Source organism: Engystomops pustulosus, chromosome 3 (genome assembly GCF_040894005.1).
Source record: "Engystomops pustulosus chromosome 3, aEngPut4.maternal, whole genome shotgun sequence".
Classification (NCBI taxonomy): Eukaryota; Metazoa; Chordata; class Amphibia; order Anura; family Leptodactylidae; genus Engystomops; species Engystomops pustulosus.
In genome coordinates, this window is record NC_092413.1 from 82,706,797 (window position 1) to 82,731,270 (window position 24,474).

General features: G+C 42.7%; 1 protein-coding gene across 1 annotated transcript in view; it reads left to right on the top strand.

Moving 5' to 3' along the window:
- Nucleotides 1–22,073, top strand: part of MOCS3 (molybdenum cofactor synthesis 3) — a 45,102-nt gene extending 23,029 nt beyond the window's left edge. Inside the window, exons 9-13 of the mRNA XM_072141244.1 lie at nt 4,589–4,752; nt 5,419–5,466; nt 16,862–16,958; nt 18,368–18,469; nt 19,657–22,073. Of these exons, the coding sequence (XP_071997345.1) occupies nt 4,589–4,752; nt 5,419–5,466; nt 16,862–16,958; nt 18,368–18,469; nt 19,657–19,814 (569 nt within the window). The 3' untranslated portion in view covers nt 19,815–22,073. The remainder of the gene's footprint in view (nt 1–4,588; nt 4,753–5,418; nt 5,467–16,861; nt 16,959–18,367; nt 18,470–19,656) is intronic.
- The last annotated feature ends 2,401 nt before the right edge of the window (nt 22,074–24,474 follow it).

The following is a 24,474-nucleotide window of genomic DNA, read 5'->3' on the forward strand; positions in this document are numbered from 1 at the left end:
ATTCCCGACATCACAAGACCCTGAAGTTAACTGCCTCCACAAGGAGAGTTTTGTCTGCAAAGCTTATTTGATTCGTGTAAACGCCTGATGATGATGAAACACCAGACACTATTCAGCAATGGAACATTAACAGTGTATTAAATAAGGCACCAGGAAACCTTGTCCCACCTATTGAGGTAGATGCAACATCCAGGAGAAGAATGAAACTCAATCTCTACTCTCCACCTCAATTGTTATTCAATTTTTGCACTAATGCAGTGAACTGCAGCCACCATTCCTAGCAGGGCACAGAATATTTAAAGAGGAGATTTTACCCACCTCCTACCTTTTAAAAGGTGTCATCCATCCATTACGATAATTGTGTTTATGTGTTTACTGTAAGGAGGGCAATAGAAGACTCTCTGCTCCAATGCATGAATGCCCTTCCATCAGTATTTGGAATATTGTGTTCCACAAATAACATGGGAGCAATGTGGGGGTGGTAGGGGTGTAGAAAAAATTCCAACAGAGGAAATTGGGGAGGTGATGTCAGTGAAAGAGGACCTTTCACCACCTCACACTTTTGTAGATTTACACACAGTTGCGGAGATATCAGTCCTGTACATATATAAATACGAGGGCGGTTCAATAAGTAAGTACCTGTGTTAGAAATGAAGACACCATTTTTTTATTTTTTTTTTAATTATTTTTCAACATAGTCCCCTTTTAGAAAGATACACTTCTCCCAACTTTCCTGCCATTTTTTTAACCCCTCCAAAAAAATAGGATTTGTCGAACTATCAAAATTACGCCTCTGTCTTGGCGATGACTTCCTCGTTTGAGCTAACTTTTTTTCTCGCAATCAATTTCTTCATGTTAGGGAACAAAAAAAAGTCACAGGGAGCCAGATCAGGTGAATACGAGGCGTGCGGCAGCAATTCATAACCCAATTCATGCAGTTTGGCGGCGACAACTCCGGATGATTGTGCTGGTGCGTTATTGTGTTGAAACAGTACCTTCTTTTTTGCCAAATGTGGCCGCCAACTTATCATGTAAAATATTAATTGCCGTTCCGGTCGACACACACCTACGACCTCTGCTACTTTGCGCACTTTCGATCGGCGAGTGTCATGTTGTGGACTTTTTGAATGATTTCCTCGGTAACCACGTCTGCATGGCGTCCCCATCGCTCCTCATCAAAAACGGATGTTTGCCCACGTTTAACCAGTATCTAACTGTGGTCATAGATGGCGAAGTGTCCCCATAAACCGCATCCAACTTTGCTTTTATCTCTTCACATTTTTACCCGTCCAAAACAAAAAGTGAATTACCGAACGATACTGCTCTTTTTCCATCTTGGCGAAAATCACAAAACACGTCTTACTCAAATAGCTGCCAAATCCAAACTAACCAATCAATCAGTCTGCAATTTGTTTAGCCGTTGTTTGATACAAGACAGCACATGATGGTAACACCAACTTCCCTCAGGAACGCCCTGTCGTCAAACACAGGTATTGCTGGAGGAGGGGCCTGTGTTATGCTAATCTTTTCTCATACTGTCCAATAAGCAGCAGGCAATGTCAGAGTAGCTATGCTAGAGAAGCTATGCTATATCCATATCTAGATGCTATAGATTTCATAACACAAATGTTACGAAAAAAGTGCCCCCCGAATCTGTATAGCAGCCAGTGGCGTAACAGCAGCCGTAAGAGCCGTAGCGGTTGCTACAGGGCCCATGCTGCACAAAGGCCCTGAAAGGACGGCAATACCAAAATTTATTAATGCCGTTCTCCCGGGCCCCGCCTACTGTGCCGAACGCAGAGCTGCCCACTTGTGCTGCCCGCACTCTCCTACCCGCCCTCCAGCCCGCCAGTACGTCCTCGTCATCCTCCCTCCCTGCGGACGGCACGCCTTCCCTCCCACGCGCTTGCCGGCACGATCCTTCCCCCTACTAGCCGACATGTCCTCCGGCCGACCGGCACTTCCTCCCTCCTGCTGTCAGACACGTTCACCTGCCGGTACTTCCCTCCACTCGGCAGCTGACACTATCTCCTGCTCTTCCTCCCGCCTGCCGGCCCATGCACTCTACCGCCAGCCGGCATTGCCTTCCACCTGCTCGCCGACACGTCCTCTTGCCGCCCTGCACTTCTTCTCGCCGGCCTGCACTCCCCACCACCAACTGGCCGACACGTACTCCCTTCCCTACACAGCCTGCTGATTTTAAAGGAGGCAAGACCAGCCCACCAAGACCAAAAAAGTAAGTAATGTTATCTGTATTTGTTTATGTATATATGTGTATATGGTGTATATGTGTCTGTATATATGTGTATATGGTGTATATGTGTCTGTATATATGTGTATATGGTGTGTATGTGTCTGTATATATGTGTATATGGTGTGTATGTGTCTGTATATATGTGTATATGGTGTGTGTGTGTATGTGTCTGTATATATGTGTATATGGTGTGTATGTGTCTGTATATATGGGTATATGGTGTGTGTATATATGGGTATATGGTGTGTATGTGTCTGTATATATGGGTATATGGTGTGTATGTGTCTGTATATATGGGCATATGGTGTATATGTGTCTGTATATATGGGCATATGGTGTGTATGTGTCTGTATATATGGGTATATGGTGTGTGTGTATGTGTCTGTATATATGGGTATATGGTGTGTATGTGTCTGTATATATGGGTATATGGTGTATGTGTCTGTATATATGGGTATATGGTGTGTGTGTGTGTATGTGTCTGTATATATGGGTATATGGTGTGTGTGTGTGTATGTGTCTGTATATATGGGTATATGGTGTGTGTGTGTGTGTGTGTGTGTATGTGTCTGTATATATGGGTATATGGTGTGTGTGTGTGTGTATGTGTCTGTATATATGGGTATATGGTGTGTGTGTGTGTATGTGTCTGTATATATGGGTATATGGTGTGTGTGTGTGTGTATGTGTCTGTATATATGGGTATATGGTGTGTGTGTGTATGTGTCTGTATATATGGGTATATGGTGTGTGTGTGTGTGTATGTGTCTGTATATATGGGTATATGGTGTGTGTGTGTGTATGTGTCTGTATATATGGGTATATGGTGTGTGTGTGTGTGTATGTGTCTGTATATATGGGTATATGGTGTGTGTGTGTGTGTATGTGTCTGTATATATGGGTATATGGTGTGTGTGTGTGTGTATGTGTCTGTATATATGGGTATATGGTGTGTGTGTGTGTGTGTCTGTATATATGGGTATATGGTGTGTGTGTGTATGTGTCTGTATATATGGGTATATGGTGTGTGTGTGTGTGTGTGTATGTGTCTGTATATATGGGTATATGGTGTGTGTGTGTGTGTGTGTGTCTGTATATATGGGTATATGGTGTGTGTGTGTGTGTATGTGTCTGTATATATGGGTATATGGTGTGTGTGTGTGTATGTGTCTGTATATATGGGTATATGGTGTGTGTGTGTGTATGTGTCTGTATATATGGGTATATGGTGTGTGTGTGTGTATGTGTCTGTATATATGGGTATATGGTGTGTGTGTGTATGTGTCTGTATATATGGGTATATGGTGTGTGTGTGTCTGTATATATGGGTATATGGTGTGTGTGTATGTGTCTGTATATATGGGTATATTGTGTGTGTGTGGTGGCATAGAAGCCCTAAAATAATTGCAAATGCTAGCTTATAGCTAGCCCTTGCAATTATTTTCCCCAATCCCCTCTTTCACGCCAGTGTGGTGCGGCCAACGAGGAGTGGGGCAGCTCGGGGCATTCCTGACCCAGGGCCTGCGGGATCCCTGTAGCTGGTGTATTTTCACATGTGAAAATTTGCCGGCTGTGTTTATTTCTATGCCAGGCCCTGCCCAGGACCTCACCTCTTGATGTATCCAGCTGAGCCGTGGCAGGGCTGTCATACGCTGGCGCACGTGCACCAGCATATGATAAATGGCCCTCTGTGTGTGTATATAGTGTGTTTTATACTGCATGTATGTGTATAAACGGTGAGTGATTACTGTATATATTAGTATATGTATGAATACAGTAGATGTGCAAATTTGTGTATTTACGGTATGTGTGTATATTCTGTATGAGTTTGTATATACTGTATGTTTTGGTGTATAAATTTATACATGAGTGCATAAATGCGTGTACCGTAAGTGTATAAGAGTATATAAAAATTAGTATGAGTTTCAAACGTTATGTGTGTATATAATACAAATGTGTGTACATGAGTGCGTAAATGTGTGTGATTTTATAAACGTGTCTTTACAAATTTGTATTTTCTTTTTTTTTTTTGGTGATGAGGGGGAGGGGGGGGGGCCCAAGCAGAAATCTGCAATGGGGCCCAAGCTCTCCTAGTTACGCCTCTGATAGCAGCAGAATGGTATGGTAATCTCCATATAAGTGAGGTGGTAAAGGGTTATTTTTAAAGAATGCACATTGCCTCTTAAAGAATGCATGATACATTGCTAGTCAGTCCTGACAAATTTGGCCAATGTGTTTGTCCATCATATTTTGCTTAAGAAGTAGTGTTCTGCTGACTGTAGTTTATGGAATTCCAAATACATAAATCCTTTTTCTCCTTAACCGTTATTTTAGCATCTTTTAGTGGTATTATGTTTATGTTTGATGCTCTGGACGGTCGCTTCCGTAACATAAAGATTCGAAGGAAAAAATCTGACTGTGCAGTTTGTAGCAGTAATCCAGAAATACAAATACTTGGAGACTATGAGGCTTTCTGTGGTTCTTCTGCTTCAGATAAGGTTCCTAATACCACTTCTATTTTTTTTATTACCGTATATACCGAGTATAAGATGACTTGAATATAAGCTGGTACATGTAATTTTACCACAAAAAACTGGGAAAATGTATTGACTCGAGTATAAGCCTGGGGCAGAGGGGGGTGTCAGCTAGTCATCCCCCACATCATTCAGTTATTCACCCATATATTTCAGTTATGCCACTCATGTTTCTCCCTCTTACCCCTCACCTTACTGTCATACCCATCATCTTCTGCTGCCTGTGTGATTGATTTTCCCTGCAGGTCATGTTATCATGACAACATTGCTGGTCCTTATAGCCTCCAGGAAGTGATATCCTCCTGGGGGCTGCAGGACCTGAATGACATAATTTAAGGTCCTGCAGCGAAAAGCGTGTGTAATGCACACTTTTCATTGCACATTTGCACGGGGGTCGGGGGGAGTTCTGCCCCCCCCCCCCCCAATATGCCGTCCCCTTTCACCCAACAGGTAAGTTTGCCTGCTGGATGACACACTTGAGTAAAAGCAGAGGGGCACCTTTCAGCATAAAAAATGTCCTGAAAAGTCAGGGTTATACTCGAGTATATGTGGTAATCATTGGTGCAATAAATATGTTTTCCTGCTTTATTATCATTAACTGCTTCTTTTATTTGTTTTATGATTTTTCAGTGCAGAACATTAAATTTATTGTCTAATGAAGAAAGGTTATCTGTTCAGGTAAGGAATCTTAATGTTAAAGCAAACTTTCAGATGGAATTTGCTGTGCTATGTTATAGAGCAGGAAGATTAATCACAAAAATCAAGGTCCTGATTTGGGGGACTAAGAGGCCGCCTTCCCATGCTTTACAACAACCTAAGCTGAACTGCAGTTTTTAAACTTCCTAAACATCAGATTGTGGAATCTAGTAGCCTTGACCAGAATCCTAACTGGGTATAAAAAAATCATTCTTGGTCTACTCATTCAGGCACTTGACCAAGGTCAGGTTACACATAATGCTGGGAAACCCCCTACAGCTTATGTATAACCAACTTCCTGGTGAAAATCCCCTAGAATGGGAGCATATGATTCTTCTAACTGTTCTGTAAATGTGGGAAACCAGAAACAAACCTGTCTGTCGGTGTCCTCGTGGGATGAGGCGGGTGTCTGCATGCACCCAGTAAATCATTTCCCTAATAACTCTACGTGGGCAATCCTGGTATTGATAGTTTGAACATTGCAGGCCTTACATCTTAAATCTAGTGGCAGCAGCAAGTAGTAAACCAATCCTGCAAATACCTTTACAATTTGTCTATGGAAATTATCGATCATTATGAAAATGATCTGGGTGGAGGTGGTGCAACGTAAGGAAAGCTTTTTCCATTTTTATTTAACTATTATTACAACATATCAAGAATAAACTCCAGTCCACAGTCTGGTACCAGAAACTTTGATTGTGGAACCATCCATTGGCCAAGTATCCTTGTACACAAAAAGGGGGCATATAACTCATACAGCCCAAAAAAACTGTTGGCAGATGTAGGTAGAGAGGGGAGAAGGGACTGGAAACCTCCAGTTGCTGATATTGATATTATACGTTCATTATTTATTTTTGGCCCCAGGCTATTGGATAGGATCATAATTCTAATTATGATTGTGATGGTGCCTGGTACGTGGGAGCTGTACAATCCTTGATAATTTGAAAACAAAGACCTGGATTAGGGTACCGCATATACAAGAAACGCTAACCCTGAAAAAACCTAACTCGGCTAATACTCAAATCAATGAATAAAACCTCTGTACTCACCTTTCCGACGCCCCCCGCAGGTCCTCTTCAATCTTCAGCTTCCGTCTCCGTGTCCCCATGGCTGCGTTGCCGACATAACAGTGTGTTCGCTGCCATTGGCTGACGTCATGGTGTATGTGGCGGGACCCCGCAGGGAGCTGAAGATAGAAGAGGACCTGCGGGTGGCTAAATATGACACTGGCCATATTTGGCGGTGCAGGCACAGGCTATATACTAGGGGGCACTTGCTGGCTTTATACAAGGTGGCTGTTGGCTAAATACTGGGGCAGGGGGATGCTGGCTATCTACAAGGGGCCTATCTAGAACAAAAAAAGCCATTTGACCTGACTTATATGTGAAAATGCATCTATATTGGCTGTATTTTGGCACTCTGTTTTTATACTTTTATTGCTACTTTTGTATTGCCGTTTACTTGTTTATTCAATAAAATCTATCTGTCTGGCATTCATCTGACTCAGTCGTTTTAGAGTATCCAATATTTTGGTTGTACTATATGTAAATAGCGGGGGGCTCATGTGATAGAGACTTCACGCCTACACCCCTCGCTTTATGTTTATTTTGGTTTTGATACTACAAATGTAGTTTAATCAGAAAAATATCAGGTGCTAAGAAAGTGCACAGATTATGTGATTCCCAGATATCGTCTACTGATATTGCACTGTTTAATATGTTACTTGTAAACTGAAACACATATTCAAGTCTAATCCTATTGCACAGTAATGTACCATAACATATTGCACATGCCCAGTATCATTGCTACATATCTAAATGCATAGTACATATAGTACATATGCACCATGTACTTTCCAAATTGTCTCTAATGTCTTGTACATCTATTCTTTCTAATTACTCCCATGTATCATCCTGGACCATCTGGTTGTGATTCTGAATTTTCTGTAGTGTCCTTGTTTCGGGTCAAATGGCTTTTTTCGTTCTAGATAGGCCTTGTATGTAGTCATAGCCATACCGCAAAGCTAGATTTGGAGCACAATATAGAGGTAGAGTACACGCTTTATGCAGTCAGATTTAATTTTTCTATGATTGTCCGCGTGATTTTCTATGATTGTCTGATATAGGCACTGGCTATATACAAGGGGGCTGTGGGCTATATACTAGAGGTCAAGGATCTTGCTATATACTAGGGGTCTGCTGGCTATATACTGGGGGACATAAGCCACTGGCTATATACAGGGGGCTACTGGCTTTATACTAGGGGGCAGGGGCTGGCTATATACAAGTGACACAGGAGCTGGCTATATACTGGGGGGGCTACCGGCGTATAAGACGACTTTTGAAGACTGAAAAATCTTCAGTCTGGTCTGGGGTCGTCTTATACGCCGGTAATGTTTCTTCTCACCTTTTCCGTGATCCACCGAAGCTACGCTCCGGCCGCCGGTGACAGCTACGTAGACATAGACAAATTGTCTGGGGTCGTCTCATACGCCGGTAATGTTTCTTCTCGCCTTTTCCGCGATCCACCGAAGCTCCGCTGCTACGCTCCGGCCGCCGGTGACAGCTACGTGGGTGCCGGCGTCGCAGAGAATATGTCGTCGGCACGCGGCATACGTTATATTCTGTGAGCCGCCAGCGCTCAATGAGCTGTCACCGCCGGCCGGAGTGTAGCAGCAGAGCTTCGGTGGATCGCGGGAAAGGTGAGAAGCTGTTTTATTATTAGTGTGCCAAGCAGGCTGGCTATATAGAGGGGGAGGCGGCAGGATGCAAACTGGGGGGGCCGGCATTCTGCACAATTGGGCGCCGCCAGGCTGTATAATGGCTGTATACTGGGGGTACAGGCTGGCAGTATACTAGGGGGGGCAGTTTAGCTATATACAGGGGGGCTGGCTGTATACTGGGGGTACAGGCTGGCAATATACAGGGGGAGCTGGCTGTTGGAAAAGGGGTAGTCTTATACGGCGAATATATCTTAAACTCTATATTTTTAACAGGAAAGTAGGGGGGTCGTCTTATACACCAGGTCGTCTTATACGCCGGAATATACGGTATATACTGGGTGGCATGTGGCCAATGCATTTCACACCCTCAGCTTATACTGAGGTCAATAGGTTTTCACTGTTTGTGTTAAAATTAGGTGCCTTGGCTTATACTCGAGTACATACAGTAATTTAATTTTCTTTTTAATAAATACAAATGCGGGGGGCGTGGTTTGGCCATGGAAGCGTGAGGCCGTGTCTCCTGAGAGCTCCCGCGCTGGGCCCAGAGAAACCGGCTTAAAATCAGGGCTGCTTCTACCCCACTATCCCGGCCAGCGACCCGTCACATCGCGACCTACATGACAGGCCGATCTTCCACTGCAGCTGCGGCGGACCTCATCGATCTGGCCACATCGGAGGCGGGGACCACTGCGCGGCCAGGAGCTCCGGAGGCCTTGTAACCGGAACGCTCCATCCTGGACTCGCCTAATCCGGGCCGGGGAACGCGGCCACTAACGCCCGCTACACCTGGCACTTCAGGGTCTCCACATGGCGCAACCAAGATGGCGCGGCGCGAGCGCAGAAGAGCGCGAAAGTCGGGCGCCACAGAGAGCTGGAGGGACCCCAACAAGCAGCTGGGTAAGCGACTCAGCCCTGGCTAACACCGAGGCTTCAACCTCTGACAGGTCTCACAAGGACACAGTGCAGGCAGCCACGTCATCTGCTACAATGCGCTCCCCTCGGGCAGTTGAGCAGCTACCCTCACCATGCCAATCACTGGCTTTATCACTGGGGTTCCTCACAGGAATCGCTCTCTCCCCCTGTGGATGGGGTGCCCCCGACTCTTTGGCCAATGTCACCTCAGGGACTGAATCCGATGGCTCCTGAGTGGTCAGGACAACAAGCCAACTATGAGGTGTCCTTGCCCTCTCCAGCATTGTGCCCCTCCTCAATGCATGCTGCAGGCTCTATTTCAACTACCCCAGTACAATGTGGCATTCCTGTAATAGATCAAGCGTCCCAACATCATATGTATCCTCAGAGAATCTCATTAGATATGAAAGTGTTGGCGGACATCAGAGCCCTGCAAGCACATATCCGCACCATACCCACTAGAGAGGACATGGAGTCCTATGTCTCCAGGCTCGAACAATCCTACAGATCTGAAATATATACCCTCAGAGATGAAGTACATCATATTGAAGAGAGTGTCCACAGCAGAGACTTCCCAACGTAATGTTGAAGAAAGGCTGGCAGCTCACTCGGCGCAGCTGGCTTCGCATTCCTCCCAGCTTCTGGCGTTATCTGACCACCTCAACGATCTGGAAAATCGTGGTCGGAGGAATAATATTAGGGTCAGGGGTCTCCCCGAATCCATTGAACCCTCTGCTATACATTCAAGCCTGCAAGAGCTCTTTAATGTGGTCCTGGGAGTTCCGACAGATACGCCATTAGAGCTTGACCGTGCACACAGGTCCCTTGGCCCTAAATCCCCTGACCCGAATAGACCACGGGACATAATCTGCAGGGTCCATCGGTACCAACTTAAGGAATCCATTATAAGCTGTGCAAGGGAACAAGGGGAAATGCGCTTCAAGGGTTCTGTGGTGCAATTCCTCCCAGATCTATCCAGGCTCACCTTGATGAAGCGCAAAGCATTGCGTCCTGTGTTGGATTCTCTCCGACAGAAAGCACTTCAATACTCATGGGGATTCCCCTTTCGTCTGCAAGTGCGTCATAATAATAATCATCAAGCGGGCCCAGACCTGCAACCTCCAAGATGAGGCTTCGTCTGGTGAGAGTCGAAGTTCCTTTCTTCTGGCCTTTTGGCCTCCACATCCAGATGACCCATCCTGTCTCAACAACACTGTGAAATAACTTACAACGTCCATAGCTATTACCTGATTTACCTACTGTTCCTTACTTCCATAGCGGGCTTCAGGTATTGGACTGTCATTGATGATACCTTCTCGAGAGGTTCTATTCTTGTTTTGGTATTTGAGGGTGTTTATTTTCTTTAAATGTCTTTGTGATTTGCATATATACTAACTGATGTTGGGTATAGACACCTGGTTATCTTTGGGTGATGACGATTAAGAAGGGGGAGAGGGGGGTTTGGATTCTAACTTGCTTCGCTTTATATGGTTATAACTTTTGAACACTGTTACTTATCAAAACGATTCTGAGATTGTTTTTTCCCCACATGTTGTACTTCATTTTAGTGGTAAATTTTGGCTGATAAGTTTTGCGTTTATTTACAAAAAAAAAGAAAATATGATAAATTTTTTGAAAAATTTGCCATTTTCGAAATTTTAAATCATTGCGTTTTCAGGCAGATAGATTTACCACCTAAATAAGTTGCTGAATAACATTTCCCATTTGTCTACTTTACATTTTCATAATTTTTGAAATGTCTGGATAATTTATTTTGATGTCACGCGGCTTACAAATAGAATATCGCTTTTCCGGATTTTCAGAATTGACTATTTTGGGAATAAATACAGTTTTGAATGAAATTTTACATATTTAGCATCAAAACCCCCTATATAATCTACCCATTTTCAAATCTGCACCCCTCAAACTATCAGAAACAGCTTTTACGAAGATTGTTAACCCCTTGAGATCTTCATAGTAATTGAATCAAAATGGAGGTGAAATTTAGAATGGTCATATTGTTCCCTTATACGTTCATTTAGCACTAAAATTTACACATTTCCAAAATATAAAAAGAGAAAACCCACCATACAATTTGTTCTGCAATTTCTCCTGAGTACAAAGACCCCCCACATGTGGCTGTGACTTGTTTTATGGGGGCACAGCGAGGTGCAGAAGGGAAGGAGGGCGCTGCAGCTGCCAGGATTTTAGTTTCCTCATTGGCCCCTTTTGAAGGCTATAAAATTTTCGCTTTTTCGTTATTGGGGCCATGTGACGGCATTTTTTTTGCGGGACGAGATGCTTTTTCCATTGTTACCATTTTGGGGTTGGTATCACCTATTGTTGAAAATTTAGGAACTTTTTTTGAGGGCAGGAGTAGAAAAGCATCAATTCTGTACTGGATTTTTAACTTTTTTTTTTTTTTGGTGTTCACCGTATAGACTAATAATCATGTTATCTTTATTCTATGGGTCGATACGATTACGGGGATACCAGACATGAATATATTTTCTTACGTTTTACTAAATTTGTCAAACAAAACCCTAATGTGGGGAAAAATCTATCATTTATGTATTGCCGTCTTCCAAGTGGCATAACATTGTTACATTTTTGGCTACGGAGCTGGTTGATGGCTTGTTTTTTGCGGGACATGTTGTACTTTGCACCAGTATCATGTCTGAGTACATATGGTTTTTTGATCGCATTTTATAGCATTTTTTGTGGGATTGAAAAGGTAAAAATCATAATTTTTGGAGGGTTTATAACAGTTTTTTTTTTACGGCGTTTATCGTGGGGGTTCAATAATGATTTACTTTTATTCTACGGGTTGTTATGGACGCGGTGATACTATATATGTGGGGTTTGTGTTATGATTTAGACTTTTTTTTGAGTTATATGACTCTGTATATGTTTTGGGGGTTTGGGGCATTTTTAGTGATTTATGACTTTATATTTTTTATTGAATAACTTTTTTTTTTTTTAACTTTTTCACTTTTATACCATGGGACATGAACAAGCAATCATCTGATTGCTTCTTCATGATAATATTCTGCAATACTGATGTATTGCAGAGTATTATCAGGTTCAGCCTATACACTTGCATAGGCTGGCACTGTGCCAGTAAGATGACGTCACAGACGCCATCTTACCGGCAATTCTTGCAAGTAACTCTGGGGTCCAGATCGGACCCCAGAGTTGCTATAGCAACGATCGGCGCCCCCCGAAAACGGTTCGGGGGGGGCGATCGTGGGGGAATGATCCCCCAGATGCATGTTAGATGCCGCAGTCGCGCTGACCGCGGCATTTAACGGGTTAAGCACCCGCGATCGGAGACAACTCCGATCGCGGGTGTTACACTGGGGTGCCGGCTATTAGTTACAGCCGGCACCCAGTGTTTCCCGATGCCGGTTCGGCTCTGATCCAGAGCCGAGCCGGCATAAGCGCCGTGGCGGATATATCCGCCACGGAGCGTGAAGGGGTTAAAGGTGGGGTCCCTCAATGTTAGGGGGTTCAATGTCCCACAGAAAAGATTGCAAATCTTATACGGGATGCATAAGCAACGGGTGCAGATACTCTTCCTCCCACTTTAAAGTGGGGCACATTCCCATCATACGCCACCGGTATTTCACGAGTTGGCATCACAGTGCCAATCCAGACGCTCGCTCTAAAGGCGTATCAATTGGCCTTCATAGGTCCCTTCAGCACACAGTCATGGACACTAGAATAGACCCCAACGGGAGGTACATCTTTATTAAATTGGGCATTCAAAATACGATTTTCACAGTGGCCAATTGGTATTTGCCAAATGCCCAGGCCATACCTGCCTGTCGATCCATCCTGCGTTGTCTGTCAGAGTTCGCTGAGAGCACACTCATTACAGGGGGGGACTTCAATTTCCCAATGGACCCCACCTTAGATACCTCATCGGGACGTAGTAATGTCTCTGCTAGGCATATGCACTCCTTGAAACACGACCTTCATGCTTTACGTCTCATAGATGTGTGGCGTATCCTACACCCTGTAGACAAAAACTACTCTTTTTATTCCACTGCTCATGGTTCATATAGTAGAATTGACGCATTTTTAGTCAGTCACAGGACACTAGAATGGCAGCCCACGGCGACAATAGGCAACATAGTTCTCTCCGACCACGCTCCTATCTTCTTCACGGTGTCACTGCCTAACTCAATGCGCCGGGCCTGGAACTGGCGACTTAATGATAATTTTCTAAAGGACCCTTTATGTGTTGCCGAACTTAAGTCCTCTATGGATAATTTCCTAGCAACACATTCGGGTGACTCAATACCTCTTCCCTTGGTGTGGGAAACTCTTAAAGGGGAGTTTCGTGGTGTATTCATTAGGCATGGCACCCGTTTGAAGAGGGAAAAGGCGGCGAAAATTACATCCCTAGCACAGGAATCAGTGATTTGGAGTCCCGCCATAAATCCTCCTTGTCTCCTGACCTCCTGGCGCAACTTACGGGGAAGAGGGAGACATTGAGGGGACTATTTGACCAGGCCCACCTTCATCATAGAACTCAATTTTCCCGCTATTTATACGAATATGCCGACAAATGTGGACGGCCACTAGCGAGGCTTCTACATCCGCGCAGTGTAGCAACATTTATGCCTAAAATAAAGACCACTAATGGGGGGCTTACACATAACCCAAGGGAGATTGTGGAGACCTTTCGTAGCTATTATGATGAGTTATATAACATCCGGCCACAGTTTGCAGATATGGGAGAGGGGGCCCTTCTAGATCGCATGCAGGAGTATATTTCAGATACCGCGCTACCGGGTATCACTAGTGAATCTACTGAATCATTGGAACAACCAATAGAAGAGGGGGAGGTGCATCATGCTATCAGGGAAACCCCTTCAGGCAAGAGTCCTGGACCAGATGGGTTCACGCCTGCTTTTTATAAACTCATGAGAGAATCCCTCACCCCATTTCTCACCAGGGTGTTTAACTCTATATCTACTGGCACCCCATTTGCCCCTCAGTCGTTGGAGGCTCATATAAGTGTATTACCAAAGCTGGGCAAAGACCCTACGGCCCCTAGTAGCTATAGGCCCATCTCTTTGATAAACGAGGACATCAAATTATACTCCAAAATCCTGGCCAACAGATTAGGCCCACTTCTGCCATCAGTAATACATAATGACCAAGTCGGCTTTGTTCCTGGGCGTGAAGCACGGGATAATCTCAATAAAACAGCCTTGCTGATCTCTTGGGCCAAAACATCTAAAACCCCATTATGCCTCCTGTATATCGATGCGGAGATGGCATTTGATAGGGTCCACTGGGGGTTCATGATAGAGGCACTAAAGCAAATGGGTCTAGGACCGGGATTTGTGGGCAAGGTAGCAGCTCTTTATACTAGTCCATCAGCCAGAGTTAGGATTAATGGATCTCTCTCGGATCCTCTGTTAATTAACAATGGCACTAGACAGGGGTTCCCAGTATCCCCTTTGTTTTACGCCATCATGATGGAACATCTGGCGGTAGCAATCAGAAAGAACCTGAACATCCATGGAGCATGCATAGGGGACACGCATTACAAGGTGGCCCTATACGCCGATGATCTATTACTGTACGTCTCACAGCCACGAATCACTATTCCGGGCATCTCCATGAGTTTGAAAGGTACGGTCACCTGAGTAGTTTGAAGATAAACTACACTAAATCAGAAGCACTGAATATCTCGGCGCTTACCGTGCGCGCGGCTACATAGGAAGTGAAGGAGAGCCGCGCGCATGGTAAGCGCCGAGCGCGTACCTCCCTGCGCCGGCTATAAAGTTTAAAAAGTGTTTTAAACCGTGATACTGCGGTTTAAAACACTAACAAAAATAAGCTCCGGCACCAGCTCACCCTGAGCTGGTGCCCGGTATTTCCATCAGAAACCTGCCATTACAAGTGGTAGGTTTCCTTTAAGCCTTTCTGGGAGAGAGTATCTAGCACTTACACCGCGGTCACCAGACGCACGGTCACTTTCACTCCTAAGATAGGCCTGTTGTCCATCCGTCCGGGAACTTTCCGGTCCCAAAAAAAGGGGCTTCTGCTCTTTTTTCTAACTGCGGCCCGTTCAGTTATCCCACGTTATTGGAGGTCTCCCCTTACCCCACCATTCATTGATTGGGAGCGGGAGATGAGTCACATATGAGTCACAACAGGGAAGTTCGTGGAATTATGGCAGCCGTGGTTCCTTTTCAAAGATACCCCGGAGTATAACAATTTATTTGTCTAAAGACTGGGTCAATTCGTAGTCCATGTCGCCTGGGTATTTGTCTGTGTCAACCCTCAGCCCTGGATGTGTGTCCCTGCCTCCCTCCTCCTCTCCACTCCTTCTCCCCTTTTCCCAAGCCTCTTCTTTATCCTTCTCTTTCTTCCCTCCCCCCCTTCTTTCCTTTCCCAAAATCGTTCTTATTGTGTTATCATAGTTCTTATATATTTGTTGGCTTATCAAAGCCATATGGGGTGATGTCATTAGAGAGCAGCATAATGAATGGGGCCTTATGACAATTTTACATAGGGCTTCCTTCCTGCTACCCACAATTTCGACAACAATGTTATTTCCCTACTATGGCTTCAGTAATGAAAAATGTTTCATTTTCCGCATGTCTTAATAACTCTTGTTAATCTTTGGGTCGGAAGTCATGCTTGACCTCATATGTACAATTATACTATCCACAAAAATCTGTTGTATATGTTTTCTGTGTTGTTATAATCAAAAAGAAAAAAAATCTAATAAAAATATTTTGAATATAATAAATACAAATGCGGTAAGTACATTGCAGGAGTAATTCAGTGATAGTTCTACTTTTTGCTATTGTGATGTCATGCATGGCTGATTTTATTTGCTAAATTCTATAAATTCATGACCTCTGAAATTGGAAAAATTTTATTCTTTAGTTTAGCAGCAATAATTGTTAGTTGAAGCAGTAATTTACCTGTTCTTAAACAAAAGTAATGTTGTTAATTATTTGTTTAGTAGTTTCTGCAGTGGAGGAAGTTTAAAAATTTACCTCTGTAATAGAATAAACTGTAAGTGTTAATATTTGAACATGTAATTTTGTATTTTACTTGTATTTATACACTTATTTTTTATTTTATGTGATGTCTATCATGTGGCTTTTGTCATTTTTGAAAGTTATTGTGATTATTGTCACACATTTCCTATTAGGTTTTTTTTTCAATCATCTGGAAGGGAAGGAAATGCCAAAAATGTTCTCCACCCTGTTTGTGCATCTAAAAAGTTATATTTAGTTGTCATTTTTCCGCATAAAATATTGTGCAGCTGTGGTTTCTATGCTAACAACACAATGTGAAACTAGGAACAATGCTCATCCTTCCCACCCTCTATTTAGTATATTTTAGAATAGAAGATTTTCTGCGTTAACAATATAGTAGTGGTCTGTTGTTGAAAGAACTTTTGCATAAATTGGTATGGAGAAGGAAAATTCCTTGAATTCCTGTCTACACTGATGTAGTGGATGTCCCTTGACTCCTTTTTCCTGCAGTGTTATTTCCAGCCCGATCCTATGCATGTACATAATGAACATTGCACAGCTGGGTGGTTTGGAGGTCTGTGCGCAGGGAAAACTAGAAGGGGACAAGGTGGTAAATCCGCACTAGGACTCACATGGATATATACAGATCATTTCATCAAAAATATATACCGTAAAAGAATAATCTATTGAGCTTATTCTATTGACTTACATTTTCATGTTTCAATTTTAGGTCTATAAGCAAATACTTGATGACAAAGTTCCTCACTTGCTGATTGATGTACGACCACAGCCTGAAGTAGATATATGTCGCCTGAAGCATTCAATTCGTATCCTTGCTTGTAGTGAATGATTAATGTTTTTGTAAAATACTGTATTATTCAGGCTATAAAATGTACCTTTCAGCAAGAAAAAGTCTTGCTAAAAAGTACTTACGTTGTCTAGTCCGAGGTCAGGAGGATCCTGCGCTGCCAGACCCTCCTGACTCTCCTGGAGATTGGATGAAGACAAAGGGGCACATTTACAAAGAAAGACAGAAACTTCACTAAAAGTGCTCTTTTCGTGTATAATGTTGGATGTGACTGACCCACTAAGATTGTGCGCCAGAAATCATGCATCTGTCACTTCCCCCGCACTGGCCCTACATCTTTTTTTGCGGTGCACCTTTAACATAGGGCGCGCAACACAATTTGCACGGTCCTTGTTGTGACGCCTAATTTGTGTCACAAAAGGGTCGCATGCAACACTATAGTGGCACAGAAACTTATTAAATACCTATGCAAGCAGTTTTCCCCTACAAGAATGTGCAAAGGTCGAAAGAAGTGCGTCGCAAAGCCCTTAGTCAATGTGTTTCACCTGTTCACTGAGCCTGTGCACCGCTCTCTCCATGCTCATCTTGAAAATATTATTACAAGCAACATGAAAAGTGTGAAAAACTTTCAGTGATGCAAGAAGCATTTGATCAGTCACATTGTGGGGAGGAGCCTTCAATGGTACATGCATTACTCTTTAAACAGCGGCTACAACATGGCTGTAATAGAAGGGTATATAGCAGAGGGGTGTGTTTATGTGTATACATGTAGTAGGGCTGTGTCTATGTGTATTTAGCAGAATTGTATGTGTGACCACCAGGAAATGTATTCTTCTTATGTAGAATATGGGTTGTGTCTTATAGTCCAAAAATATGGAAGCACTGGTGCCTTTTTATTTATACGTATTTATTCATACATCTGTAAAATCTGTGAAAATCCGTGAAACACGCGGTTTGGAATCATTGACCGACCACAGTCGTCTTATGTGTAACCTGAAAGGTTGTTCCTTACCTTCTCTTTCGATGCCTGCGGAATAGTTAGATTCCTTCATTTCTTAAGCTTAGTGAGACATTTCAATTATATCTACCCTCATTACCACCTTCTTCTGTCTGCATAAGGCTGAGTTCACACTTGTGTGTGGCAGGTTCTGTTTTGCTCTTTTGTTCTAGTTAGTTAAATATAACACAGCAGTCGATGTTTTTCTTTTTGTTATAAATAACAGAAGCATGACAGTAAATTTCTTCTGTTAATGGATCCTTATGCTTTACCTTCCTTATTTTTTTTCCTTTATGCTCTTCTATGACAGAAGAGTGTAACTGAAACCTCCGTTACAAGTATGAACTGAGTGAATTATTCAACTTACCTGGTTATTCTTTAAGACGTTTGATGTGACTTGATCTATTTTTTTCTTATAAAAGTACAAAAAGATATACCTTTAAGACAACTGGAGGACAAGAATTTTAATTTCAATTTTCTGACTGAAAGACTTTCAGAAATAAGCAAGAATGCTGATGAATTGGACAATAAGGGTAAGCAGTTTAACCAGTAATGTTGTCAATGAGTACACCTTCTGCTTTATATAGAAGTCCTATGTCCATTGCAATCAATTGTTTGTTCCCTGGACTTTCACCTGCATGGCTCAGCACATCGTGTAATGAGCCGGGAAGTTGAATATGTGCAAAGTAGTTAAAGGGGCTGGCTACCCACTCACCCTATTAAACTTTCCTAATGGTGGCCCTTTAAGGAGTCAAGTAGGCATGAGCTTTTTTTTACCAGCACAAAAGTGATGCCTCAAACTGGCATGGAAAGGTGGAGGTGTACAGTGGCGCTGCACTGGAAGCAGAGCCAACTACCCAATTGCATCTACCACCTCAGTTGCACATTTCATAAAAATATGTTTAAAGGCAATATGGACATAAAAAAAATCAGTTAAAAAGTATGTATGGCAGTGTTTTTACGAGTATTTATTTGTAATGTTTATATATTGAATATGAGCAGAATATCATTATTACATTTTAATCAGCATGTAAAGAAAAATAATAAATATGTTAACATCTGCTGTAAGGAAGTTGAGTTGCAAATTCTGACACTTCTGCAAAATCTCCAGACTCAGTATGCAATGATAATTGTGAAAAAAAAGAATGTTTGTTAGCAGATGACAATATCTATCATTCAAAAACAAATGTGAGGATGCAAACGGGACAGGAGAGCCTACAAAAACCCAAATCCGCTACAGGTCCAGAATAATATCCAGGGGCCCAGATAGCTGAAAATACAGGCAACATGCATCATTGCCCACCTTCCACTGGTCCACTGACATCATACGGTTCAATGCCTCTACCCAGCAAGTTCTAAAGTGGCAGTAGTTGTCCTTCATAGTCTTGAGATAACTTGGCTTATATAATCTTAGAAATAAGGTAAGGCAAGATCGAAGGAAAGACCTTATAAAGATCTACAACATGTAGTGATGTAGCTGGGAGACACAAAAGTATCACCTTATTGCAGCTCCACAAAATAAACAACCTTGTGCCAGCAGCCCTCCCTCTGCACCAGCACAACTCCGAAATCCTTAGAAGTCACCCATGTTTCAGCCCAGAGAACCCTTTTAAGTTTCTCTTTATTCAGCTACTAATGAATTAGTGTTTTAACTTTCAGATTTAGAATTCAGTCAAAATGGTTATTTATAATATTTATCTTTATGTCTTTATTCTTTTAGTGATTGTTATATGCAAACTTGGAAATGATTCCCAGAAAGCAGTGAAGATACTACAGGAATTTTCAAACAGAGGAATATACAAATTCATAGCTAAAGATATTAAAGGGGGTTTGATGGCATGGTCTGAAAAGATTGACCCAACTTTTCCACAATACTGAAGTTTCATTCATTGATGCAGCAACAGATTGTATATATACTATTAATAAAGCATCTTTTTTTCTAAGTACATATGTTTGGTCAGACTTCAGCAGTGGAGAGTCTCAGAGGGTGCTCTATGAGATGGGAAGTGCTACATAAAATTGGGCTTATTCAGCTTTAGAAAAAAGACCGTTTCGAGTTTGACAATGTGAGTATAAAGGTTTGAAATGGTGAATGAAACATCAATAAAACAAGACTCTTTACAGTTAATATTTTTTCCCATAACTAGGGCTAATAGTTTGGCTACAGTTATAGAGAAAAGTCAGCTACACTACAGAGCTGATGTGAATCTCCCAGGGTCCTTTAGCTGCCAACCAATCACAAGAAGGCTTTCATACCTGTGAATACAGCGCTCAGGAAGACTGGAGCAGCCTGCATAGTACTGTACCTGATCAATAAGCAGGTGGGGATGTTAATTTACCCTTGCCTAGGTTCAATTCACCTGTCATGCCCAGGGATTTTCAACATAGGCCACTGTAGGAGCCAGTCTTGCAGCACGCCAATAAGCAACCACCAACTGTACTAAAGTTCCTGCTAGAAGGTACCTCAGTTTCAATGTCAATACTGCCATTCTTTTGCTATTTTGCTACACCTGGGTGAAATTACTTGCTTACATCAAGTGGTACAGTGTTTGGGGGCAACACCTACCAACTTTAATTTATGATCTGTTATGTTACCTTGTTATGTTCTTCTTTTTCCTGACAGGAGGGACAATTTATACTGATGGTGGGTGCTCAATTATGCTGTCATCTAGCAATGGGCGAACTGAGTACCGTGCAATTTTGCAATGACTGTATATGCTATGGAGTTGTTTTGCCATGTTTTTTAGCTGCACTCCAATACTCAGTGTTCTGGTATTTATACCTTATTTGCCTTAAGAGGTTTTTGAGGGTTCAAGGTAGGGAGTGGGGGTTTTCTATTCCTAAATATGCAACTTACCCCTGACAACCCTGGGGAGAGGATAGTGCTCTCACTCGATGCGATGAAAGCTTTTGATAGCGTTGAGTGGGAGTACCTGTGGGCAGTTATGGATAAAATGGGCTGTGGGCCGAATTTCAAAAAGTGGATAACATTATCATACACTGGGCCCTAGGGCCTGTGTTAGAGCTAACAGGGTACTCTCGGATGGTTTCAAGTTGGGGAGGGGCACTAGTCACCCCTCCTATTTGCATTAGCGGTGGAGCCATTGGCGCAGTTGCTGTGTAATGCTCCACACGTTCATTTTTTCAGATGCAGTTTTTGATGCCCAAACCAGGAGTGGAGTGAAAATAGAGGAGGAGTTTGTAATGATAAGTCCTCACTCATTATTATCCACACATGCTTTTGGCTTCAAAAACAGCATCTGAAAAACTGAACGTGTGGCTGCACCCTTAATGTACTTCCCCTTATAACAAAGCTTTCTGCAAAGGTGAATGCCTGGTGTAAGCTGCCACTCTCGATGGTCGGTAGAACTAACCTCGTTAAGATGATAATAATGCCTCAATTACTATATGTGGTACACAATGCGCCTATCTGGCTCCCCCTTAATTATTTCCACAAGTTTCAAGCCCTATTTAGGGATCTGGTCGCATTAAATATGAGGCGCTGCAGCGTCCCAAGGAGGAAGGGGGTTTGGCAGGCCCTAACCTGTGGCTGTGCTTCCTAGCTTCCCAGCTCCAACATTTTCGTGGCTGGTGGTTAGAAAAACACCAGGACCGGTAAATAATCTACTTGCCACTCCACAGTGGCCACTCTTTGCTGCCCTGGAAGCCAAAATCAGAAATCATAATCAGAAACCCCTAGTGCCAAAAAGCCAAACAATTGTTAAGTGTCTCAAACTGTCTATGATTTACCCCAATATGGCATAATCCACAGTTGCCTGAAACATGGGGCATATTACTGGTGTCACAATTGCAAATTGCAGGTGTGTTTAAGGAATTTGCAGAACTACAGAAGGAGTTTAGGTTACCACACTGCCAATTCTACAAATATCTACAATTCAGACATGCATGGCAAAAACAGGCAGCAATAAAGCACCTTAGGGGGTCATCTTTGTCTGCTGTTAGGATTCTTGCAGGCACTGCCTAAGGTGGGCTTATATCTACCGTGTATTGTTTTCTACTGGGTGAATGCCTGAAGCAAAAGTGGGAAAATTTATGTGTGAACCTCTCTTAGAGGACCAGTGGGAGGCTATCTTGTCCGCCACCACTCAGATATCGACCGGTGAAGCTCAGAAACTCTCTCAGCTTGATTTACAGGGTATATAGAACACCTGAATTTATTTGTCGCATTGCAGTGCGCTCCAATGCTGCGTGTCCCAGGTGTGGTATAGAGCCTGCATATCACATACATATGTTCTGGAGCTGTATGTCTCTGGATCAATTCTGGAGATAAGTGTTAGACCTCATTTATGCGGTCTTGCAGTTGCGGGTCCCGGCGACCCCTGTACACTGTGGGTGATGATTATGGGAAATTGGCAGTCAAACAAACACTTTATCAGGCTTATCAAAAGATAAATTATTCCAAGCACTCCTTTTTGGTTCAATGCCAGAAGGTGATTTTTATTTACATAAAGTGATCAATTGGTGACGTTTCTACCTCTCACAGGCCTTGGTCAAACACTACAAGACATAAATATAATGTACATATAAACATATGGGTAAGAGGACCATCATGGTATCCAGTGTATAGGTAAGGAGAGCCCTCAGGCGTGAGAAATGGAAGATTTATAGGTTACTGGGTATCCTGGATAGCAATATTACATAGAATATAGCGAACATGTTACGTCTAGGTACAGTATAATAGCAGAAAAATATCCCTAGATATAGATAAAGTGCACATAAAGCATGAGTATGGTGCTGTAAAACAACATCCAAAGTAAGGCATATTCAAAGGTACTATCAAATCCATAATACATGTGGAGCAGATGCAAGCCATGACACAGTAAAGTAAGCTTGTCTTAGCTGGTTGCGATCAAAACAGCACATATTCTCTATTATGCACGATGGGGTCTTGTATATGATCGCAACCAGCTAAGACAAGCTTACTTTACTGTGTCATGGCTCGCATCTGCTCCACATGTATTATGGATTTGATAGTACCTTTGAATATGCCTTACTTTGGATGTTGTTTTACAGCACCATACTCATGCTTTATGTGCACTTTATTTATCTAGGGATATTTTTCTGCTATTATACTGTACCTAGACGTAACATGTTCGCTATATTCTATGTAATATTTCTCTGCAATGTATCACCGCCTGAGGGCTCTCCTTACCTATACACTGGATACCATGATGGTCCTCTTACCCATATGTTTATATGTACATTATATTTATGTCTTGTAGTGTTTGAAAAAGGCCTGTGAGAGGCCGAAACGTCACCAATTGATCACTTTATGTAAATAAAAATCACCTTCTGGCATTGAACCAAAGAGGAGTGCTTGGATTAATTTATCTTTTGATATACTTGGGGTGGGAACCCTAATCCTCAGTAGCACCCAGTCTCGATGTGCGACCACACAAATTAGACAATTACTGTATCAGGCTTGAAAACTTTTTGCATCTAAATGGCTTTGTCCAGCCTCACCGATTGCAGGAGTTCCAGGATAAAGTAACACACTTGGTCAGATTGGAAAAAGGGGTAAATATGAAGAGCAAAGCTACTACTAAATTTGATAAGTTATGGCCAGGAGTGAGGAACTGGGGTAATGTGCTAATGAGAATTCGACAGGAGTGAAGGAGTTGATGTCTGGGGAAGTGCAGGGAGATTGGAAGGAATATGTTGGTCAGACTTCTACAACTATATTGTAAAATTTTATCGCAACTGTTATTACATAATCCATCGGAACAAGGGAACTGGATTTTGTGGGCTTACACTTACATGTCCATCTCACTAACCCATGTTTGTCCAGAGTTTGGTGCGCGAATTTGGGACATTTCCGCAAGCTACATGGCTGAGAGCATTTGAACTCTACCATAGATTCTCCAAGGCCTGTAAAGCCCAAGAAACTAATTGTAAAGTGCTATCCCACTAGTATAGAGCCCCAACTAGGCTACCCTCCGTTCCGAATTAGTGCCGGAGCTGTTCTGAAGCTAGGGGTACCACGTGCCACGTCTGGTGGGATTGTCGATCAGTTCGGGCTAAAGTTTGTGAATTTATCAACCAGCTCTTGGGAGTTCATCTTGAGAATTCGCCAGCCTTAGCTTCACAACATCTTAGTATATTGCATTTAGTTTCAAATTGCTTCAGAAAACAAGCCCTTATACATCTTCTGTCTGTAATCCATTGTAAATAGAAAAATAAGAATAGTTCTAGCTCTTGGAAGGAGGGGGAGCAAAATTGTAAAAGGGCTGCACAGAGGTATAGAAATTGCAGGAAAAGGAACAGTTGAAAGACTGACACCTGACATGCAATATTTTGTTTTGGTGTATCCCTTGAAGGATGTTAACAGGGAAAGGTCTGAAGCAGAAACTGTTTGATAGTTTTGACAAGCAGAATGACTATTTGTCATCAACCTACAGTTAACCCATTAAATTGAAGTTTCAATCTCCAACCTTGCGCCATTTTGATCCTTCTCATTTATCAATTACACTTAAAATGTGACTGAGGCTGTCTGCGCAAATTACACGCAGAGTTTATG